This window comes from Ptychodera flava, chromosome 13, assembly GCF_041260155.1.
Source record: "Ptychodera flava strain L36383 chromosome 13, AS_Pfla_20210202, whole genome shotgun sequence".
Taxonomy (NCBI): Eukaryota; Metazoa; Hemichordata; class Enteropneusta; family Ptychoderidae; genus Ptychodera; species Ptychodera flava.
The window spans coordinates 12922753-12944708 of record NC_091940.1 but is presented as its reverse complement, the minus strand read 5'-3'; the positions used below and the strand labels follow the sequence as shown (position 1 = coordinate 12944708).

Sequence of the window (21956 nt, the reverse complement as noted above, 5' to 3'; positions counted from 1 at the left end):
CCCAATGTTATTCATTTTATAAAACAAACCATCATGCCACACAGTATCAAATGCTTTACTGAAGTCAACAAAACAGCAGTAAATATATTTCTTTTTAGTAAAGTATTTAGATAACATTTGTTTCAACACAAATACATGGTCTTGAGTAGAACATTTAGGCATAAAACCTATTTGTTCCCTGTTTATGATGTTTTTTTCTTTCAAGTATTTTAGCAGTCTTTGCTGCAAAATTAAGGTGAACAGTTTGCTAAGACAACTTAAAAGGGTTATTCCTCTATAGTTATTGGGGTCAGTTTTATCTCCTGATTTATGGATTGGACAAATGACACCTATATTCCATTGGTTTGGGAAGTGACCACTAGATAAAATAAAATTAAAATACTGTACTAATTGTGGTTCAAGTATGTGACGACTGCATTTGATCATTTCATTTGTTATTCTATCTGTGCCTGGGGACTTTTTATTTTTTAATTTATTAATGGCCTGATGTAGTTCAGTAGAAGTTATGGCATAGTCAAGATCAATATTATTTGAATTTTTTAATTCTAAGTTATCTAGTTCAGAATGTAAAGGATTATTTTTAAATGTTGAAGAAGACAATTTTTTAAAATGATTTAACCAATCATCTGTATCAATTAACTGTGAGTTATCCTGTTTTTGTTTATTTTGTAGTATTTTCAATAAATTCCAGGATTCATTTCCTTCAGATTTGTTTAAATTCTGTAACCTTGTTAGAATGTTTTCTCTGAATTCTCTTCTTTTTCTTCTCACAACTCTTTTATAAATTTTCTTTTTTGTTAGACATTCCTCTCTTAGATTTAAATTAAATGGGTTTTGACTAAGCCTGTTCGACAACTTTTTCACCTCATTTTTAAGTTGTGAGCAATCATTATCATACCAACTTTCATTTATTTTCTTTCTATGGTTTTTTTGTTTAACACAAAGTTTAAGGGATTTGCTTGCTGCAGAATGAAAAATATTTGTAATGTCTTCAGTAGCCTTATCAACTAAATTGTTTAAAACTGCTGTATTAGTTGTATCTATTTTAATTGTTTCATGAAAGGTATCTATAAATGATTTAGTATCTCTGTGTTGCAGGGCTTCTCTAAATTTGTCTGCTGAATCAGATTTCCAAATATATTTAACGTAATTTTTCTTAATTGTGCTTTTCATGTCTGATGATGGTTTAGTTTTATACTCTGTATTCAATTTCTTAATTCTTAAATGAAATGAGATTTGACAATGATCTGATAAAAGAATGTCAAGTGGTTTAACATAAAAACATGAAACATCATTAAAAAGGGAGCTACTAACAATGGAGTAGTCTACCACACTGCTACCCTTAGTTTGAAAGCATGTAAATTTACCAGTGAGGTCACCAAGACATCGTCCATTTAAAATATACATATCTGACGCTACACATAAATCTATGAGTTTTTGACCAAAAGGGTTTGTACGGCTATCATGTGATTGTCTTTCCCTTAAATTATAAATTGGACAAGACAGTTGTGTAAAATGTTCAGTATTTTCATCCTGGCAGTAGCCCTCTAAGGAGCCAGTCCTTGCATTGAAATCTCCCAACAGTACTACATTACCTTTTTTAGTAAATTTCTCTATGTCGTTTTCCAGAATATCAAACATATTTTCATTTTTCCATTGATAAATGCTAGAGTTTTCAGGGCTAATGTACACTGATCCAACGTAAATATCTTTTTCAAGACCAAAGAATTTTTTATCAAGACAAACCCAAATTAAATCATCAGAACAGCTTTTTTCACAGGAAACACCTTTTGAGTATTCAGTCTTAAAATAAAATACAATACCTCCTGAATCATAAGGTGCCTTTTTGTGTTTTTGTTTTCTGTATGAATGAAAATGTTTAAAACCTGGTATGTTTAAATTTGAATCTTCACAACTTTTTGTCTCTAAAAGAGTAATAAAGTCAAAATTTTTAACGTTAACAGTAAAACTCTCATCAAAAACTTTGGTCTCTCCATTCCCATGAACATTCCAACTAGAAAACTTCAAAACACATTTCTTATCAATAATCTTTGATACAGAATTTCTAACATCTCTAACATGTCTACACATATTGTGCAATTGACAAAAATACACGTCAAAGCATGTACCAGTGACCTTTTATGTGAATCTAATTAAACAAGGATGTGAATCCTTTCACTAGTTCAATAACTTTATCTGTTTTGTCATCAAAAGTAGTGTTGAACAGGTGTTTCACTAAATGATTACCTCTTACCCTTTCTGTGTATGACAAACTTCCTGAGTCATGCTCAGTTTTATATATAGTTGACTTTGGTTTACCTTGTTTCAAGTTTGCATGTCTGTTACTTGCAGGCAAGTTTTGCTTCTTTTTCATTGTTATATTGTATGTCATTTTCTTTATTTGTCTTACCATTGTTTCAGTACCTTGTTCATTTGGATGAACTCTGTCACTCATGAGCTCCTGTTTGAAATCACCAAATTCATCTGTGAAATTCAGTTTAATGAAGTGGATATTTTCATATATTTGTGACAACTTCATTAACCTTTCATTCAAATTTGTGATTCTTTCATTAATGGTCGTATAGCCAATTCTCGGCAGGATCTCACATATGTATACATCACAGTTGTATTTCTTTTTTGTCACATCAATCAGATGGTCATATTCTGAAACACATTCATCAGGTGATTTTCCATTAGCAATATCATTAGACCCTACTTCAAATACAATATGTTTAGGATCTTTGAATTTTGATTCTGCAATGAAGCTGGTTGCATCATTGATACCTTTACCGTTCATCTTGGAAATAAAGGTTTTTCTACTTGTAGAGAATTTATGACTATCAAAACTTTTGACAGTTGAGTCTCCACAAATTACAGTGTTTATACCACCTTTGATTGTTGACTCTGTGTCTTTATTAGGCTTAAAGTCAACATTACCTCTGTTTTTGTTGTTTGACATGGATAAATGTGACTTCATACCCTTATTAGTATTACCCATATTTACATGTACATCATTTGGTGAAACATTACTGCTTGAGGCAGTACAACTGGTATCATCATCACTCAGTTTTGATAACACCTCATAATAATTCCTCACTGGAATAGGCTCAAAACATCTTGTTTTAATATTAAGTGGACATTTCTGAGCATGATTTTCATTTCCAACATTACCGTGCCCTGGTTGTGAATCAGAGTTATGCTTATTTACGTGATCAAGTTGACTTTCTTTGTCAAATTTGTGTGGTACTGAGCAGATTGAGGTATCTTTCTCAACAAAGTCAGTCTGTGTGCATTGATCTGTTGTAGAAGGTACCACAGTAGCAGAATTATCCACAATCTGTGACAACATTCTGATTATTTTATGTTGTTCTTCTTGTAGTTTAAGCATATTTGCTTTCAAATTTGTGAGTTCTTTATTTGTATTACCAAGTTTACTGTTTATCTTATCACTTACTGATTTCAGTTCCTGCATGTCATCTGTAGTATTCTTCAGCTGTTCAGCAACTAATTTGTTTTGATTTTTTATTAATGTTCTGTTATCAAGTTCACTCTGTTCAAAGTCTTCCATCTTTTCATTTAATGATCGCACATTGTTTTCAATTTCCTCGACGGCACTCATAAATGACTGTTCCCTTTGCATACTGAGCCTTTTTGCTTTGCGCAGGAACATCTGTCTGGATGGAGTGGAATCAGGATGAGAGCTGCTAAATGGTTTCATGATGCAGGTATCATCATCATCTGCATTGTCAACCTTGTCAGGTTTATGTTGTGTTATTGCAGTTTCACATTCAGCTGATAGTGTGGTGCATGATGGATATTCATTTTGGATGGGTGACGGAGTTTTCATTTCAGTCACTGTTGGTTCTTCTCTGTCAACTGTACCGCTATCACTATCAGCCTCCTTCACTTCCTTTTCACATGGCACAGGTGCGTCACCGTCATCGCTGATTAATTTGTTGACTTTTTCACGAAGCTTTGAAAATTCCGTTGAAGCCCACTTTTGGATATAACGACCTTGTATGAAGATGACTCCAGATGAGGTATAAAAACAAACCGTAATCTGCTTATTCAGGTCAATATCATTACTATGACGATTGTTTGCATCACCGTCAGTCATTTCATTTGTACTCCACCTGGTACTTCGCACCATGTAACGCGTACGTTGTTGTTTTGTTCAAAGTCTCTGTCGTATGCTTTTTTGGCTACTTCTATCCATTTTGGCAGACGATCTTGTTTCGTTCTAAAACAAATATCATTGATCTCGCAGGGCTCGACATAAGCGCTAGCCCACTAGCCCGAGGCTAGTAAATTTTCAAGAGGACTAGTAAAAATGTCTTCGGAGGTAGTCCTGCGGACTAGTGCAATTTTCAAGTTCCGTAGCTGTCTAGGAAAGTTTATCGCTACAAAACTAATGGGACGCCGGGCCACTCATTCGATAAGAATGAACCAAGCCTCGATCATTTTATATAAAAATAAACTAACTTTTACCCAAACAAATTGGACAGTGAAACAGTGAAGCAAACTTTATTGATCACCAACTTAAAATGAAACAGTTTACCTGCTACGGAGAATCAAATTGTACTGTACATGCCAGTAACATGGCCCCGGGAAACATGGCTCAATGCAACGCTGAGCATCAAACGGAATTGTCTGCACGTCGTGTATTTTGGTTTGCTTGAAGCTCATCACTTCGCCTAAAAACATGAGCAACCCCACAATTTCGTTCAAACTCTGTATCCTTGCCTTTCAAAGAAGATTTTTCTCAAGATTTCTTCAGGGGCATTCCCAAACAACACCTCCGATAGTTCGTAGCCAGCTTGACCCTGCTTTAGAATGCCTCCACATGCTGACCTCCATATATAGTCAAGACCCCCTAGCTTAATTGAAGCTGATCTTAAAAAGAGCCATCTAGCTTGCCAAAACAGTGCTATGGCAAGTTGCTACTGCTTGTACAGGTGAGGGAATTCCTCACAGATAATAATTTGGTGCTAGCAACTTATTGTTTTGCCATTTTAGTGGAAAAGTGTAAATTATTGGGGCAATAATAGTGAAGTGACCCTTAAAACAGTAGTGAAAAACAACGTATGAAATGGGTGTATCAAACTGTTGTATCCAATCACTTCTGGGAGTCATTGGTTATTTTGTGCTAATCACATTTTGTTTCCAGTAACTGGCGAAAACTAATAAAAGACACAAGCACATGAAATGGTAAAATGCAACATTTTTACTATTAAAAACAAAATTTTTCACAAACCATTATTACAAATGAGAGGTCCTCCCCACAAGCTGGTCAATTTTAAAATGTGATATATGTCAAAAATATGAAGGCACTCCACAGGAACATTTGTGAATGGCTTTATGAATTTCAGTTCTGGAGAAACAAATCTATCCCCAGCATGAACAAACATGTTCTTTGCAAATTAATGGCGCACTACCTGAGCTATGAAGGATTTTCCAACAAATTCATCCCTACCTCTGATTTTATTCTTGATGGCAATAGGCTATTTTCATGACCTCTCCTCCTACACAGGACATTTCATTCAGGTTATTTTTGTGGTTTATATATGATTCAAAGTTAAACATTTTGCAGTAAGCAAATGTGCTAGTCTTGCATGAAAGTTAGTTATTGGGTTTAAAAACCTTTGCGACAAAAAATATGAGAATGGTCATATATACACCTCTTTACAACATGAGAGCAACATTTGGCTTTGCTTGAGCAGGACTAGTAGATTTCATTTAGGACTACTAAAAATGAACTGCTACTAGTCCTTCAGGCTAGTGGATGATTTGACCTTACGTCGAGCCCTGGATCTCGGCGTTACCTGTATGCGTATTGCGATAGTGTACTACCGAGTCATTTTCGTCAGCCATTCGGTCTCTGCCTCTTCGTTTATCTAATTTATCTTCGAACTTTTCATTTGCAAGAGAGTATACGAAATCATCTCTTTTTGTTGCTTTTCTCGTACGTTTTTCATCATTCGTATCACTCACCGCAACTTCTGAGCATGTATCGCTGTGTTGTGTCCCTCGATTGTCACCATGTGGCTGTGCCTTGCTGGTCGCCATATTCGTCAGTCTACGTGCAGGCGAAAGTGAATATGATGACAATCAGTGAGTTCGAGCTTCATATCACGTCCAGAACGCTCAGTAAGAGCTTTGATTCTTCAAAACTGTTTTTAAGTCCGTTTGGTCTAGTTTGGTACAACTTTTCATTGAAGAAAATTAAAGTTTTCGGGGAGCCATGTTCGCGAGCTGCCACCACGCGAAGTGCGCCACGATGACCTAATGCGGCATAAGGCGCACTAGGCCTTCGACCGAAGGCGATAGCAGGCGTCAAAAAAATCCCGGTTTTGTCAGCATATTGGATTCTGGAGGCTACTTGTTTTGTGTCACATAGGCATCACAGGCGTGATGTTTACTGGGTAGTCTGTAAAAGTGTAGTTTATGCTACGATCCTACGTTCGTTAACGTTCTCTTCCGTAGCCTAATCACCTACGGAAGAGAACGTCGGAGCGTAGCATAAACTACACTTATACAAACTACCCAGTTAACATCACGCCTGTGATAGGCATGCACGGCTTTAGATCGGGAAAGAAAATGTATATCACTTTTGGAAACAGCTAAGCGTAAGCGATAGTTACGCATATCGCATTGCGATATTGCATTGCGCTTCAACAGTACGTTGACTCGAGGGTAAAACTTGAAATTTGAAAAGAAGACAGAAGATATACAGACATTGTAGACAAAGTGAGAGATCATGCCAGAATTTGTGCTGGTACTTGTCCGTGGTCTCAACCCGAACATACCAGACGTACTTTTTATGTCGGGCATAAATGACAGTATAGGCCTTCCTGTCTGTAAAATGTACGGCTCAGGTACTACAGTAGGCCAACATAAATGAAAACGGTCCTTTTCAGGACCAACAAATTTTCCAAAAAGAGAACTACCTGATCAAATGTGTTTGCATGTATTTATTATACACAGTGTGTGTGCGTTTGTATCTTTCGGTACACTCCGAGTATTTGGTGTTTTTTTCCCCGCGTTGAACAATCAACGCTACGTACGTAAAAAGTAAACAATGTATCGCTCATGACTCATTTGCAATTTGCATATCATGTCAATCATGCAGATTCAAACTGAACATCGAACGTTATACCGGCGATATTACCGGCAAATATTTTATCCTTTTCCTGGTTCCAGACGTCATTTTTAATTTAATTTTGTCAGAAACGAAGTATATTGTGCTCCAAATACTTATACACATATCCCTCAATTTCCAAGAAAAAAATTAATCGGTAGATTTCTAAATTAACGGTTTTTATTGACGACGTCCAGAGCGTACCGAGTACGTTTGAATATCCCACCATTATGACCACTCTCGTAGGTTCTCGCGCTTTTATACGAGAGTTGGGGCTTTAAATGTGAGGATGAGATTACGACAAAAAATCAATATGTCACCAGATTAATTTGAAATACATCCACTTTATCCAGTTCGAATGACAGAAATTATGAATCTCCCGTAGCGTTACCCAACCCGATATACTTACTTTCAGTTCCTTTCTTGCAGTGCTGCACTTGTTTTACTTACAACCACATTGAATAATAAATGAAAGTTTTAGCTATTTTTCCGTTGAACATGTGCATAAAAATTTAAATTACCACTTCTCAGGCCTTCCAAAACAACAGTTAAAGCTGTTGCAAACTTAAAAGTAATGACCACGCCATATATCGACATTCACTCAAAGATAATATAATGATCATTCAATTATCACTAACAACGTCCGTTTTCATGATAAAAGCTCTGACAATAATGTATGAAGATAGGTTTCCATCAAAACCACGGTGTAATTTTTACAGGGAACACGGTCCCCTATACAGTGGACGCGCCAGTCCTAGAGTACTGGTGTTAAATAATAACACACGCCAGCAAGGGCAAGATCACGATTTGTTGCCCGCCCAAGGGCTGGTGCTCATGACGGTAATATTGATGATGCCCGAGCCGAAGGCGAGGGTATCATCAATATTACCGTCATGAGCACCAGCCCGAGGGCTGGCAACAAATCGTGATCTTGCCCGAGCTAGCGTGTGTTATTAATTTTATTACACCGAACAGACACTTGTTTTCGAAACTTTGCTCAGAATGCAGTCAAGTGTCGATCGAGACTCGCCACAGTGAAACGTTCTATTTGTTGCTCGATCGCAATGCTACATGAAGTTGAATTAACGTCTAAAAACGAAGACAGTGTTGTTCAAGATTTCTCATTTAATGTACTAAAAGTCGTCGTGAACTTCAGGTCGAGCTAATTTCTTGAACCTTTTCAAAAGCCATTGCTTTACAGAAAATAGCAAGCAAATTTACGCGATGATGTGGTACGCGCAGAAAGTATACGCGCGGTATTCCAGAACGTGGTAGCGGGCTATATCACTGCACGCGACAGGGCTATATCAGCGCACGCGACAGGGCTATATCACCTTAGCCATGTTCTATCACTTTTTGTTCTATATCACGTGAGTGAGGCTCAGCCAATCACAGTACCTGAATTATACGTGAGGTGTAATAATACGTTCTATTGTTTGCAGCTATGATGATGTAGCAAGTGACTCGATCACCCTTGGGCCTTACTCTACTGGTACCGCTGTAGATAAAGCCATGGGGAGAAGTAGCCGTAACCTGGCTGTCAAATGACAGCGTGATCCTTTGACGCTATGTTTCCAAACCAGTGTGCGGTCTCTTCCTCAGTCACTTTTTGCAACTTGCTGTCCTTGGATTTTTGTTTCACTGTTTGTGTTTTAATGATTTTACAAAAAATATAGCTATCACACTTGATAAAATGCTGAATAAATTTAGCTCCTAAAATGCATAGAAAAGCATCTGGAAAGCCACAAAATAGTTGTAAAAAAGCCAGATCTCAAAATTTTCTAGAACCCCCTTCGAGAGAGGGGCACATACCCCCTCTCTAGCTCTCCTCCTGCCGATGACCTTCGGTCATCGGCCGCAGCGACCTTCAGTCGCTGCCTTATCTAGCCACCTGATAAATGTTTTCAGCCAGTTGATAAAAAACTTAATAACTAACAGCCCTGATAGAACTATCACAGCTCGCTGATTTGGACCATGCCTACGTATTTCAACAGGTTAAATAATAAACGGGTGCCGCACTCATAAAATGGAACCCCACAGAAAAGAACAAAAAAGCAATATTTCCTGCACATAAACATCGTGACCATAAAGGAAACAAGCATGATGCCATTTACTTGAATGTACAAATACGATGGCCATCATTTTGTTGTTGTAATTTATTTTCTCTGTCACATGATTAGTTTTTTTAAAAATGGCAGGATATACATGTCACTTTCGACACTTATGACAGTGTTATATATACACTTTTTCAGTCTTTAATGGGTCTTTAATTCAAAGAAAACTCTTGGAAAACTCAGGATATTTTGAGATCTGTTTATTACACGTTCGCAGCTATTGGGGCTTTAATTGATTAGGTGTTCCACTGTTCTGTGTTCCGACTGCAGTACTCTACATAACTCGAGGTTTTTGCCTGGATGCTGTTAGTTGGACCATGAATGAATGTACAAAAATAGACGGCCGTCCACGTCCAACCCACAACACCAAGGCTGTGCTACGTACTCAGCATCTCTCAGGTAGGGACCGACCATTGAGCTCGACCATTAGAGTTTGGGAGGGGTTGGTCATAATTAGATTGTGAATATTTTTTTTTACAATTGTAAATTTTTAATTTTTTTCCCAAGTGAGTCATGATGTGCTTATTTTTTTTCTAAGTAAACGGTCAGATTTGTATTTTTTTAAGTTTGATGAAGTCTGTTTACAGGACAATTTCATTCGCTACATCCGTATAAATAAATAAAGATTATACACCATAACCCCCAAACATACATATGGCTAAGTGATTTATTGGCTGATAGTATTGCTAAGTGTTGCAGATCATCTGTTATCAAAACACACAGGGTGTCAGATAGGGACTCATTTGGCGATATAATTACAGCATATAGTACAGCATTTATTATAAGCAGAACGAGTACTAGTCATGCTCAAAATATGCGATCTAATGGTTCGTCCCATATAGCTTCGTCGAAACAGGCGAGCTCTCGATGGACAAGTTGGTTGACCTCGGCATGCTGACGTGAAACCAGTACAAAGGTTATTTAAGGTCAAACCAGATGTAAACATGGCGTCCTCGCATAGAATGCTATCGTACATGCCCCATGGGCTGTTTAATCTGTTTGTCACTTTCTGTGTCTTGTTCGTCAGGGACGTTTCCTGTTATAAAATCCTCTTTCTTCCCGCTCTTTCTACAGGCAGCCATTACATGTACCTGGCTAAAATAGGTGAGCAGCTCGTCCACTCGGGGCACAACGTGACCTTTCTGCTGGGTCATTACAATGATCTCAGGAAGAATGCGGACCACGAGAGACTCTTCAAAGTCGAAAACTACCACACGGAATTGGACGAGGACCATTTTACGAAAATAAAAACTACGTTTATCTCCAGAGCGCTCAGAGGACAGCAACGTTTTGAAGACGCTAAACTGATGTCGGCGCCTATGCTAGAGGACTGCAAAATGTTACTGCGAGATATCGAGTTATTTAAACGATTGGAAACCTCCAAGTTTGACCTTGTGGTTTTGGACAATGTCGCCGCGTGCAGCACACTTATCGCACAGAAGCTTGTTTTACCTTTCGTAATTGCGTCTACTAACAGACCAGTGCCTCAAGTCGACGCGAATTATTTAGCCATACCCACGCCAATCTCATACGTACCGGCCCTCCAATCCGGACTATCGGATCAGATGACCTTTGTACAGCGGCTGCAAAACCTGCTCATGAACGTGGTCGTTTTTTACATGTTCAACTTTGTAATGCTCAAGCCGTACGAAGAACTAAAACAACAATACAACATCCAACCTCATAAAACCGTGCAGGAATCGCTTGCTGGTGCAGAAGTAGCCCTTTTCGGTGTGGACTGGGCCCTTGAATTTCCACGTCCTTATATGCCGAACACAGTCTTCATCGGTGGTCTACTAGCCAAGGAACCATCTCCACTTAAAGACGTAAATACGATTAGTTTTTCAACATGTTGAAAATAAATTTCACTTGAAGTCATAGATAGTTGACTAAGCTTAGGAAGCGACAGTGTATGGCAAAACATGACTGAATACGTTCAAAATTCAGTATCTGTTAATATTTCTGAGCTGGTAGGCCTAGGCCGATAGTTGAACCGTTGTCTCGCTGTCATCAAATTCAGTAAATCAAATTATTTTATTATATTTTTCAAATGAGTTTATTCATTTATTTATTTATTTACTTATTTATTTATTTATTTATTTATTATATACATCCTTTATAGTAATAAACCAAAGTGAATCCTTTTGCACCATTTTCGCTAGGAATGGAAGGAGTTTGTCGATTCCGCTGATGATGGCATTGTTGTGTTCTCCTTCGGCGGTTACGCGAACCTAGCGGTTGATCCCGAAAAGGCAGAAATTGTGACGGCGGCGTTGGCCAGGCTGCCGCAGAAGGTAGTGATGCGGTACGAAGGCCAGCCACCCAAGAGTCTGGGAAAGAACACAAAACTAGCAGAATGGATACCGCAGAATGATCTGCTAGGTGGGAAGATGTGTGATGAACTTTTGATTTGCTTCATACCTTTCGAAATGTAGGAAAACCTCGACTGACAGACGATTCTACTCATAATTTGTAATTTTCACAAAGACATAGTCGCTCAATTGTACAGAACAGCAATGACGACGAACACAAGTTGTAGCAGGCGTAGATGAGCTTAATTTTAGTACCATGATGTTTGCTCGTGAACAAAATACAGAAATATGATTTTGGAAGAGAAGTCAGAACACGGTCAACGGTAAACAGACAAACACATGCAGTACAGCACCAGGTCATATCATCGAATGTTTCGACTATTCCAATCTAATCACCTTTGTTGTATTCAAAATGTCCAATATTTGAGGCCGAGCCTTATTACTAATCGACAACATCTAATTTTTATTTCATAACGGGTTTTGAATTCTAACTGAGAGCATTCATTTTTCAGTAAAGATTTCTGTCAGTGCTGTTTATTGAGAGCTTTTCCATTTGATAAAATGCATTACAAATCTAGATTAACTTTGTTTGGACACGCGAAGGCTCCGAACGGAATTGCATATTTATTTAGAGAATCATGTGATAATTTCATAATTTGTATATTTATATAGTTTGTTGTGCAAATACGTCACCAAAGTAAACTTCTAGTACTTCGTGTCATACGGTTTCTCCGACAATAGTAATGTAGTCATTCGATTTGTTTTCTCAGGTCACCCGAAGACCAAGGCCTTCGTAACTCACGGCGGCATCAACGGAGTGTACGAGGCAATTTTCCATGGTGTTCCTGTGGTAGGCATCCCGCTGTACGGTGACCACTACGACAACTTCGTCAGACTTTCAAAGAAAGGAATGGCGGTGACTTTGAACGTTGTGACAATGACCTCGGCTGAACTTCATCAGGCCATCAACATGATCATACGCGAACCAAGGTAAGGAACTTGTATAATTGTACATGCGCCCGTTTTTGTTTTCTCAATTAATTTCACACGTTGATCATGGAGTGTGGCTTAAAATGTATTTAGCCAATATACAGAATACATGAATGACCAAAGTGTTATCAAGAGGCAACAAATTGCATCAAGAAGCTAAATATTCAGTCTATTGCTATTTGCTATATTTCCGGCTCCTATGCGATGCAATTTTGTTTTTTGAATATCCACAGTAAAAGAGACAACAATTCATTCTTTTGAGTTTATTTTGTAAAGCAGCCCGCAAAAAAATTTGTCATCGTTCAAGTAAGGCCAGGAAGAATAATTCAATTATTCAATCGCCTTTCTACCGCACCCTACTTCCTAGCCAATTTCTTTGGGTTTTTTAATGGCCACGGCACTTAAATATTTACTTCCGTATTGCAACTGCATTTTTGTCGTGCATATTGTTACATGTTTCTTTTCTTCTGGGAGCATGTGGTATGCTCAGAATTTGTTCTGTCAACACTGCCTGTATCAAAGGGTCCTCAGGCTCCGATGATGATGATGTTGTTGTTTTTATTATTGTTGTTGTTGTTGTTGATAGTATTTGCAGAAAAGAACAAAGTATGCGCTGCGAAATTCAATACAGCCTAACTATACATGTGCGTTGCAGCCTAACTATACTATGCGTTGCAAATTCAATACAGCCTAACTATACATGTGCGTTGTTGCCTAACTATACATGTGCGTTGCAAATTCAATACAGCCTTAAACATTACATGTGCGTTGTTGCCTAACTATACATGTGCGTTGCAAATTCAATGCAGCCTAACATTACCCAAGGGTTGTCACTTCATTGCCACACACTTTTTTTCAATCGCCAAAAATGCACCTAGCAAGCATCGAAATCGGTAAAATTCGACGTAGGGTCAAAGCACATTAGTCCTTCTCAATCATACTCAGACATTTTTACCTCTTGCCGATGAAAAGTCGACAAATCGGCAGGTTTTTCAATGCATCTCGTCGTCTCTTGATTCCAGATTTAAAAGGCCGCGCGAAAGATCTAGTCACGTGGGCGCATTTCAAATCGAGCCAATAGCAGAGCTGGATGGGCCCAGCGTGAAAACCCGGCAGTAACGTAAGTTTCTCACGTCTTTGGAAAGAACGTTCTCTTGCTATGGGTGAACTGGAACTGTTAAAGTTACCAGAATTTCATACGCAGACGCACGCAGACAGTGTCACCCATAGTCTTCAAAAGACATAAGAAACTTGCGTTACTGCCGGGTTTTCACGCTGGGCCCATCCAGCTCTGCTATTGGTTCGATTTGAAATGCGCCCACGTGACTAGATCTTTCGCGCGGCCTTTTAAATCTGGAATCAAGAGACGACGAGATGCATTGAAAAACCTGCCGATTTGTCGACTTTTCATCGGCAAGAGGTAAAAATGTCTGAGTATGATTGAGAAGGACTAATGTGCTTTGACCCTACGTCGAATTTTACCGATTTCGATGCTTGCTAGGTGCATTTTTGGCGATTGAAAAAAAGTGTGTGGCAATGAAGTGACAACCCTTGGGTAATGTTAGGCTGTATTGAATTTGCAACGCACATGTATAGTTAGGCAACAACGCACATGTATAGTTAGGCTGTATTGAATTTGCAACGCATAGTATAGTTAGGCTGCAACGCACATGTATAGTTAGGCTGTATTGAATTTCGCAGCGCATACTTTGTTCTTTTCTGCAAATACTATCAACAACAACAACAACAATAATAAAAACAACAACATCATCATCATCGGAGCCTGAGGACCCTTTGCCTGTATATGTAATGCCTCTATCATTGTGGACAGTTTGTGAAATCTAGACTCCGAGTCATCAGTAACTATCATGTAAATAGCGGAACATTTTTCTGGTTTGTACAGAACAAAATAAAAGAAATTTCACTTGCCGCCTCTGAAGCCTAGCCAAACAAAATCCCAAACAACAAGGTTTTTCTCTGCTTGTTACCAAACAGTGTTCCGACTTAGTGGCATAAAGGGCAGATAGAGGAGGGAGGGATTGTTTGTTGTTCTGAACTCTCTTTTCACATTCAAAGTTTTCATACACTTTCAGATACAAAGAAAATGCTATGCAATTATCAAGGATCCACAGAGACAAGCCTATGCCACCTGTCGACACCGCCGTCTTCTGGATAGAACACGTCATCAAACATGGCGGCCAGCATCTCAGAGCTGAGGCAGTCAATCTTAATTTCGTCCAGTATTTCTCACTTGACGTCATGGCCTTTTTGTTGGTGTGTTTGGTCCTGTCCATTTTCTTGCTCAAACGAGTCTCTTCGTTCGTTCTGGGCCTTTGCTGCAAACGATCGCCTCGGAAAGAGAAGATAAACTAACCCTTTTCTTGTGATTTTCACATTGTTTAATACTTATCAGTGGATAAAGTTTGTGTTTTTACAACTGGAGTATTGTTGTGTAGTGTGTGTTACTGGAAATACAAGTTCTTTCGTTCGGAGGAATCGTCGTGCGTCTCCTCGTATTTATCGCCGTGTGGACTCTTTTCTATGTTGACCATTCTATCTTTGTAGCGAGCATTTAGGAAAATGGCAACACATTTCTCCGGGGTTTTTTTTAAATCCCATCAAAAACATTCCTTATGAGTTTTTTCCTCATATTGACCAACATTTTTATTTGACTATAGATATTCCTACCTACATAATAAAGTTGTTCCTCCCATACGATATTTTTCTGTATTGCTCCTTTCGAAGTTACAATTGCACACTCTGATCAAATTGATATAATCACTTCTTATTCGCCCTTGCGGGGCTGTTCTTTGTTAGTTGAATATGCACGTAATATGTGTGAGGAAACACAGGAGCTACCGTGCCATCATATGTCTGTATGATGGGCATCCATTCATACCCCTAAACCAGTTCAATGGGTGAAATTTGCCGTACTGTTTACGTCTTACTCATTCTTTTTTGTGTCATACGAACAAATTAGTGGGCCATTCTACAGGTAGTCGTATTCGACTGGCCCGGTGATAATGTTAAAGAGAGAATAGTAGTGACTTTTCGTGATATTTCCATTTATTTTTGTTCTACAAAACGAGTACATTTTTTCATTCCCCTCCCCTAAGTATGTCAAAAGGCATGTTTCCATCATAACGAACTGCATTGTGTAAAATAAGCGATGTACTTTTTTGAAAAATAAATTCTAGTCTGGACTACAATTCAGTTTTCAATAACTTGAATGGCATTGCAAACATACAGGTTACGTAGACAATTTAGATGCAAGCCATTTCGAAATGATTTTGGGAGTACAAAAAAACTATTTTCCATACAGAATAAATATACTGGAAAACTCATCTAATTCTACAATTAAATGTAGCTCAACTGATGAACTGTCACTTAATGTGAGCAAGCCATACTTTCACTCATTGTCAAGTGCAAGACGACACTCACTTGGGCTTCTCACGTGTAAGTACTATCAATTTTAATAGTTCTTATTATGAAAAATGGAGGACAGCGTACATGTACTATGACCGTCCTTTACCCACGTCCTTTGCCCACCTATGACTTGAAAGACTTCAAGTTGATATTATAGCGCCCTCATAAGTTAACAGGCCTCTAGCCTTTCTTTTTTTGACGAGGCGTGAAACCCACAAGTGAAGCTACAAGTATACGAGGAGTTAGTGCTCGTTCATGTATCCCTTTCCCTCGAGTAGCACCTGTAAATTGGAAATGTTTGCAACATGAACCCAACAAAATAAAACCAAACACTGTCCAAAGGGATTTAAGAAGGTTAAAACTAGCACAGGTTTGCTCTTTATACGATGAAGTTCCTACGTAGAGCAAAGACTGAAATCGACAAGGCAGATGCCCCCTCTTTTCATATTTTCACACACTGCAGAAGCTTATGGTACTGTAAGTTGAAGCGAACAAAGTTGGAACATCAAAACTCGAAACATTTCTTTACAGTATAGTAAGACTTGCATCACATATGTTGGCGTTCAATCAACCCTGAAGCTCTGACGAAATATATACTCGCCCTGAAAGAGTTTTGAACTGTTACTCGAATTTTCCTCAAGGAAACTGTTAACCATTGTCTTTCATAATCAAGTGTAACAAATAGGGGGTAAAAAGGTAAAATTTAGGATTTAAATAATGAATCGCCCAGTAGAAATAATTGAAAACTGACATTCCAAATGGCCGCTATAATCTATGTCAACTTTATCGGAAAAATTAAATTTTGATTGTTAATAACTCAACAAAGACGAAAAGAAGGCGGTGTAAAAGAGACTTTATTTGACACACAGACTACAAAATGAACCTACACAAGCGCTATACCAGAACTTAAGTATTGTAAATGTTTGAGAGTCCCAAAAACTGTCCCATCTACAAACCATTTCAGTTATGTGTGTAGTTAGTACATGATTTTATTTTCACTAATATTATATAGGGCTCAGCCCTTGGTGTCGCGCCAGGGGTTAAGATTGGCAATGTTATTTGTATTGATTCATGATAAAATGTAATTAATTGTTACTTCATAAACGTATATACTAGTATGACAACTATGCCCAGTTTCCCTCTGATGAAAGCAGTTCACGTACGTACACGCGCGGACGTCAAACCCTGCAGCAGTGCTGGTAGGCCTATAGATTTTCTGTATTAAACGTGTAAAAATTTTGGACAAAAATTGGCAAGTTTTACATTGATAACATCCTATTGCGTTAAACAAGGGACGTATCATGCAATCATTATCATTGCAATGGTAACCGCACTGCCCAACTTCCACTTGCAAGCTGAAAACTATAGCGTTCCGTCTAAAAACTGGCAATTTTTGAATTTAATTATTGACACTGGGGGCGCTTTTCTAAAATTCAATCCCAGCATTCTTTGCGTATGCCACCGTTCATATGCACGACTGTTTTCTCCCTTTATCTATATTAACGATATTCTGTATCAGCAACAAGGTGCATAATAACATTTACTGGCTAATAAAAGAGGTATATTTTATAAATGGCATGTTTTATAATAATAATTTGTTTCGTATTTGTTTATTTACGAGTACTCAAAAAAAAAAACATGGCGGCGCCCACGAAAGAAGGGTACACTTCCGGTTACTCGCATAGTATATTATGAATAAGCGCATGCGTAGTCAGTAAGCCGCTGGCGCGACTATTACAGAAACTGTGTCAGTTTTGGTATCTTCTCTGTTGCAATTACTTTCCACTGTCCATAATATGGATGCTTATTAAAAAGCTCGTTGTACGGTACGGCAAAGAACAGTCGGTCGGCCTTTGATCACCGTTTCCTTCATACTTCTCTGTCTGTAATAAAAATTGAAGACGTGTCGTCCAGCACATTTCAAATCGCTAATATACCTGCCTTATCGAATGTGATTTTTAAAAAAAAAGCATCAAAACAAATACTTTGTTCTAGTTCTTTTAAAGGAAAAATATTAACGTTTGCAATTGAATAAAGTTTGATTTCTTATGTTCCATAAGAGTTTGTTGCAAATTGTCTTTGCCAACATACAAGACGCATTGTTCACAACATTATCGACAAACGAATTCTTGTCCGGCCTACCATTTTAGGATATCATTGGACATAACACGCAGACACGTTTAGACGTATGCTCGAGAAAGCGTTTGTCTGAATACCATTTTTCACAAAAACTTTTCGTCAGAGCAGATATCTATTTTCGGATCAGCCATCATAGGGAAACTTACTTTCATCACGGACAAATAGAAGGACAGACTAGAAATGCGGCACGCTGTTTGATGTCATGGTCGTCTCGATAAACTATGGCCTTTTCATATTAAAATGAGCTTCATTGGTGTTAAACGTTTTTGAGACTTGGTGCGTGGTTGATAATTGACGAGATTATGCGAAAAGTAGGACGAGATGGCATCGTACTGCCTGTTGCGTTGCAACCATGCTTACTTTACGTGCTCTCAGGGCAGAAACACTGCTTCACGCCAATCAAAACATAACACGCCAGCAGTTTCATAAAAACTTCCTCCCATGACGAACTTGAAGAAGACGATGTTTGATCTAAATCACTGAGTAAAATCTGACAGTATCGATAAGAAACTCTAAAATTTGGTTCAAACACACTTATTATATATTTATAAAAATGTGAGAGGATTTTTAAAATTTTAAAACTCACCTTCTCGAGGCTCTAACCTTTTCCCGTTTTCGTCAGCATGCCAATTTCGCGCAGCACTACACGACAACAACAACACGAACTTTGCCGAACATACTATCGCATAAAAATTGGCGAAAATCCGGAAACTACCGAAGAGTGCATGTTCGGCACTCTTCGGAAAGCAGAGTCGAGAGCTTCCTGAGGCGAGGCGTACATGGAGAGAATTAGGCAACCGCTTCATACCTTGAACAATACCCGTTTCTAGTCTGTCTTTCTATTTGTCTGTGCTTTTATATTCTTTCAGGCCATACTCGTCAATAGTAAATATATCAGCAATGCTTTCAGTGGATATGATACTCGGCGCACCATTGTTGAAAACAAATTCTGGGCAACAGTAACAACTTCAGGCTTTGTTGATTTTCGTAAAAGACAGACCTCGGAAAACTAATTTTAAATTTTCCATGTGTTAAAATTGAAAAAGAGAGAGCACAGTGAAACGTACATTTGTATGAATGACGCATAGAAAACCCCTCAGCTGGTGTAGGATCATCGCCAGATCTGAGTGACGTCTATAAATAATCTTGGAAACTGGTCCACAGGGTGACATTAGGACTGTACATCTGCAGATTAGACTGTGCACTTCCCATTGTTCTTTAATTGTAACCAAGTTTTCTGCTTCCATTCATTTTGTCATTCGTACAAGACTACTTACATTCTACTTCTGTCTGACGAATTTCATGATCTCCATCGTTATACGTACAATACTCTTTTGGAATGTACGTTATTAAAATGATGCAATAAACTAAACTGAAAGCGGGAAACAATCGGCATCGCACACTTTAATTCCCTGCGAGGACGAAATCCTTACATATATGTACTTGGATGGGTGTACATGTGCGTGTGTCTTGTGTTGTGTACACCCGTTCCTCCGTTTAGGGGAATGCAAGAGCATGCTTCCTTCGACCTAGATGCAATTGCTGTGCGGTTTTTCAAAATACAAGGCATGGGGCCTTTTTAATCTGTGTTTGCCATTACACTATCTGCTTTTACCGATCGCTCTTTATCTCTGAATCTATGTCCGATCATGGACACGATGGAAGATCCTATAGGGTCGCCAATTATTGCGGATGGACTTTGATTAGAGTTTGTCTGCAGACCTTTCCTTTGTTTCGATCCCTTTGTTAGGAAAAGTGACTGTTCTTTGAACAAGCAACTTAGTTTGTATTTTTATAAGCCTGATACTCCGTTATCTTTGAGACGCTTAAGCTTTAAGCAACCTTTTCCCCTCTAACTACTTTCATTACATTGCCTCATGTAGGTAATGATGTTGGTAACACGCCAAGGTCACTGTGACAGCCGCGCTCCTGGAAATGGAAACAAAGACCCAAACTTTAGTACAGATTTTGAAAGAGGCCAACAAAGATCTGAGTTCTAGACCACACATTTTACCGAACGCATCAAAACACCGACATCTGTTGGTGGTTGCAGTGTCTATCTGCCTAATGAGACTTTAATTTGGACTAATTACGAAGCGATGGTTTCCTAATGGAGTCAAAATGGTTGTGGCCGTCGTAGCTTGTTCACACCTTACAAGGTGAACTATCAGTAGCGGTTTTTTGTGTAAAATTGAAATACAAGCCTCTGATTGGTGAAAAATGAGATAAAGTTGTTCATATAGTTTTAAGGTAACCCACTTTGGCCACCCGGGTATAGCAGACAGGATAGCGGACATGGGGCGAATGACCGCTTCTGGTGAATTGGTGTATCCTGCATGCTTGGCAGTTCACCGTTAATTTATACATATCTATACATTTCTTTATTTCTGTATGCAAATATTCCATTTAGCTATCTGTTAATTTCAAATTTTCGAGAGCGTCTCTAATTTTTTTTGAAAAAGAAGTCGTTGAATGGAAAAAGAACGAACACAATCCGCTTATTTTGCCATAATTTTGAAAGAAAGGAACTTCAAAAATTATTAAGCAAAATATCTTTCCCATTAATGCAAATTCTCTGTTCAACGACAGTGTTTCGGAGAACTATATATAAAAGCTATGATAAACTTCCAGTCATTAAACTCTTGGTTTATCCTTGTCAATATACATTTCTGGATGCAAGGTTCGATTTGTGCAATCTATTTATCTGTCATAGGCAGTATTATTAGGATTTTCCGAGTTTTGCGTGCCGCTGTAAGTTGTTTAACATTATATTTTGAAGTCTTAAGATGAGTATAGCAGGTTCCCAATCATTCCTTTTAAGTTATGAAGGCACCGATGGTTTGAAAGATAACTGCGGATATAGCAACACAAAATCTTTATAAGTAGAATCCTTAAAAGAAGCAATCGTTCACTGGCATCGCTCACTAAAATACGATACAATGAGAAAATGAGTGGTTTGTTAAATATGATACAATGAGAAAATGAGTGGCTTGTTTTTGATGTCGTATTATCACAGTCTTGAGTAGAATGGCCGGCTGGCATGATGCTCTAATCCTACATATTGTTTCCCATTAGCGTCGCTATTTACTTTTCATTTTAGTCAAAGTTTACAAATCCTGACAAATAATATAAGTCACATCGTTACTTTTCATGCCAGAGTTCTTAGCAAGGCAGTGGGTGAAAGGGATTCACAGTTATTTCTTGGGAGGGGTACTCGGAATGAAGATACAGTTTTTTGTTCGCCTTTTTAGGTTTGACATATTTTGGAGTAGGCAGAGCATGCATTTCGGATTCTACAAATTTGTAACTGCGAGTTGTGCGAATAATATCAGGCCCGAAAGAATAATCATATTTTTATTTCGCAGATTTTTACTCCGGTGGGACCACACTTCCTAATTATCCAAATATTACGTACGATTTATTCTGGTTGGCAAACAACACCCTTTGGCCTGTCCGCTACCAATGCGACCAAGGAGTGAATCATTCCTATTATTTTTGTACTATCATAAAAATCAACAAAATAAACATATCGGTCCAAAAATAATTCCCCCACTCATGCAAATATTGCCTTTGTCTGCGTAGTGGTAAGTTTATTGTGCATTTGACAACATGGTCACGTGAAATTATGAATTCATTAAATATTTGATGGAATACTTAATATTGAAAATCTCGACAGTGTACGCTTGCAAAAATTCTTTTACGAAATGGTCGAGGTCACCCTTTATTAATTCCTCCAACTCATTAACGTAAATGACATTTGGCTTAAGTGCCCCCCCCCCCTTACTGTCCGGTTTGTTTAATGCGAATATTTTCGCGCTTTGGGGGTTGTTTCGACTT

General features: G+C 38.2%; 1 protein-coding gene across 1 annotated transcript; it reads left to right on the top strand.

Annotated features, from left to right (window-relative positions):
• The first annotated feature begins 10165 nt into the window (after positions 1 to 10165).
• LOC139147464 (UDP-glucuronosyltransferase 2C1-like) lies at positions 10166 to 14996 on the top strand. The gene is made up of 4 exons (XM_070718571.1): positions 10166 to 11078; positions 11415 to 11634; positions 12335 to 12554; positions 14648 to 14996. Exons 1-4 carry the CDS (start codon positions 10197 to 10199, stop codon positions 14925 to 14927), a joined length of 1602 nt encoding a protein of 533 aa, XP_070574672.1. The 5' UTR covers positions 10166 to 10196; the 3' UTR covers positions 14928 to 14996.
• Positions 14997 to 21956: the final 6960 nt, after the last annotated feature.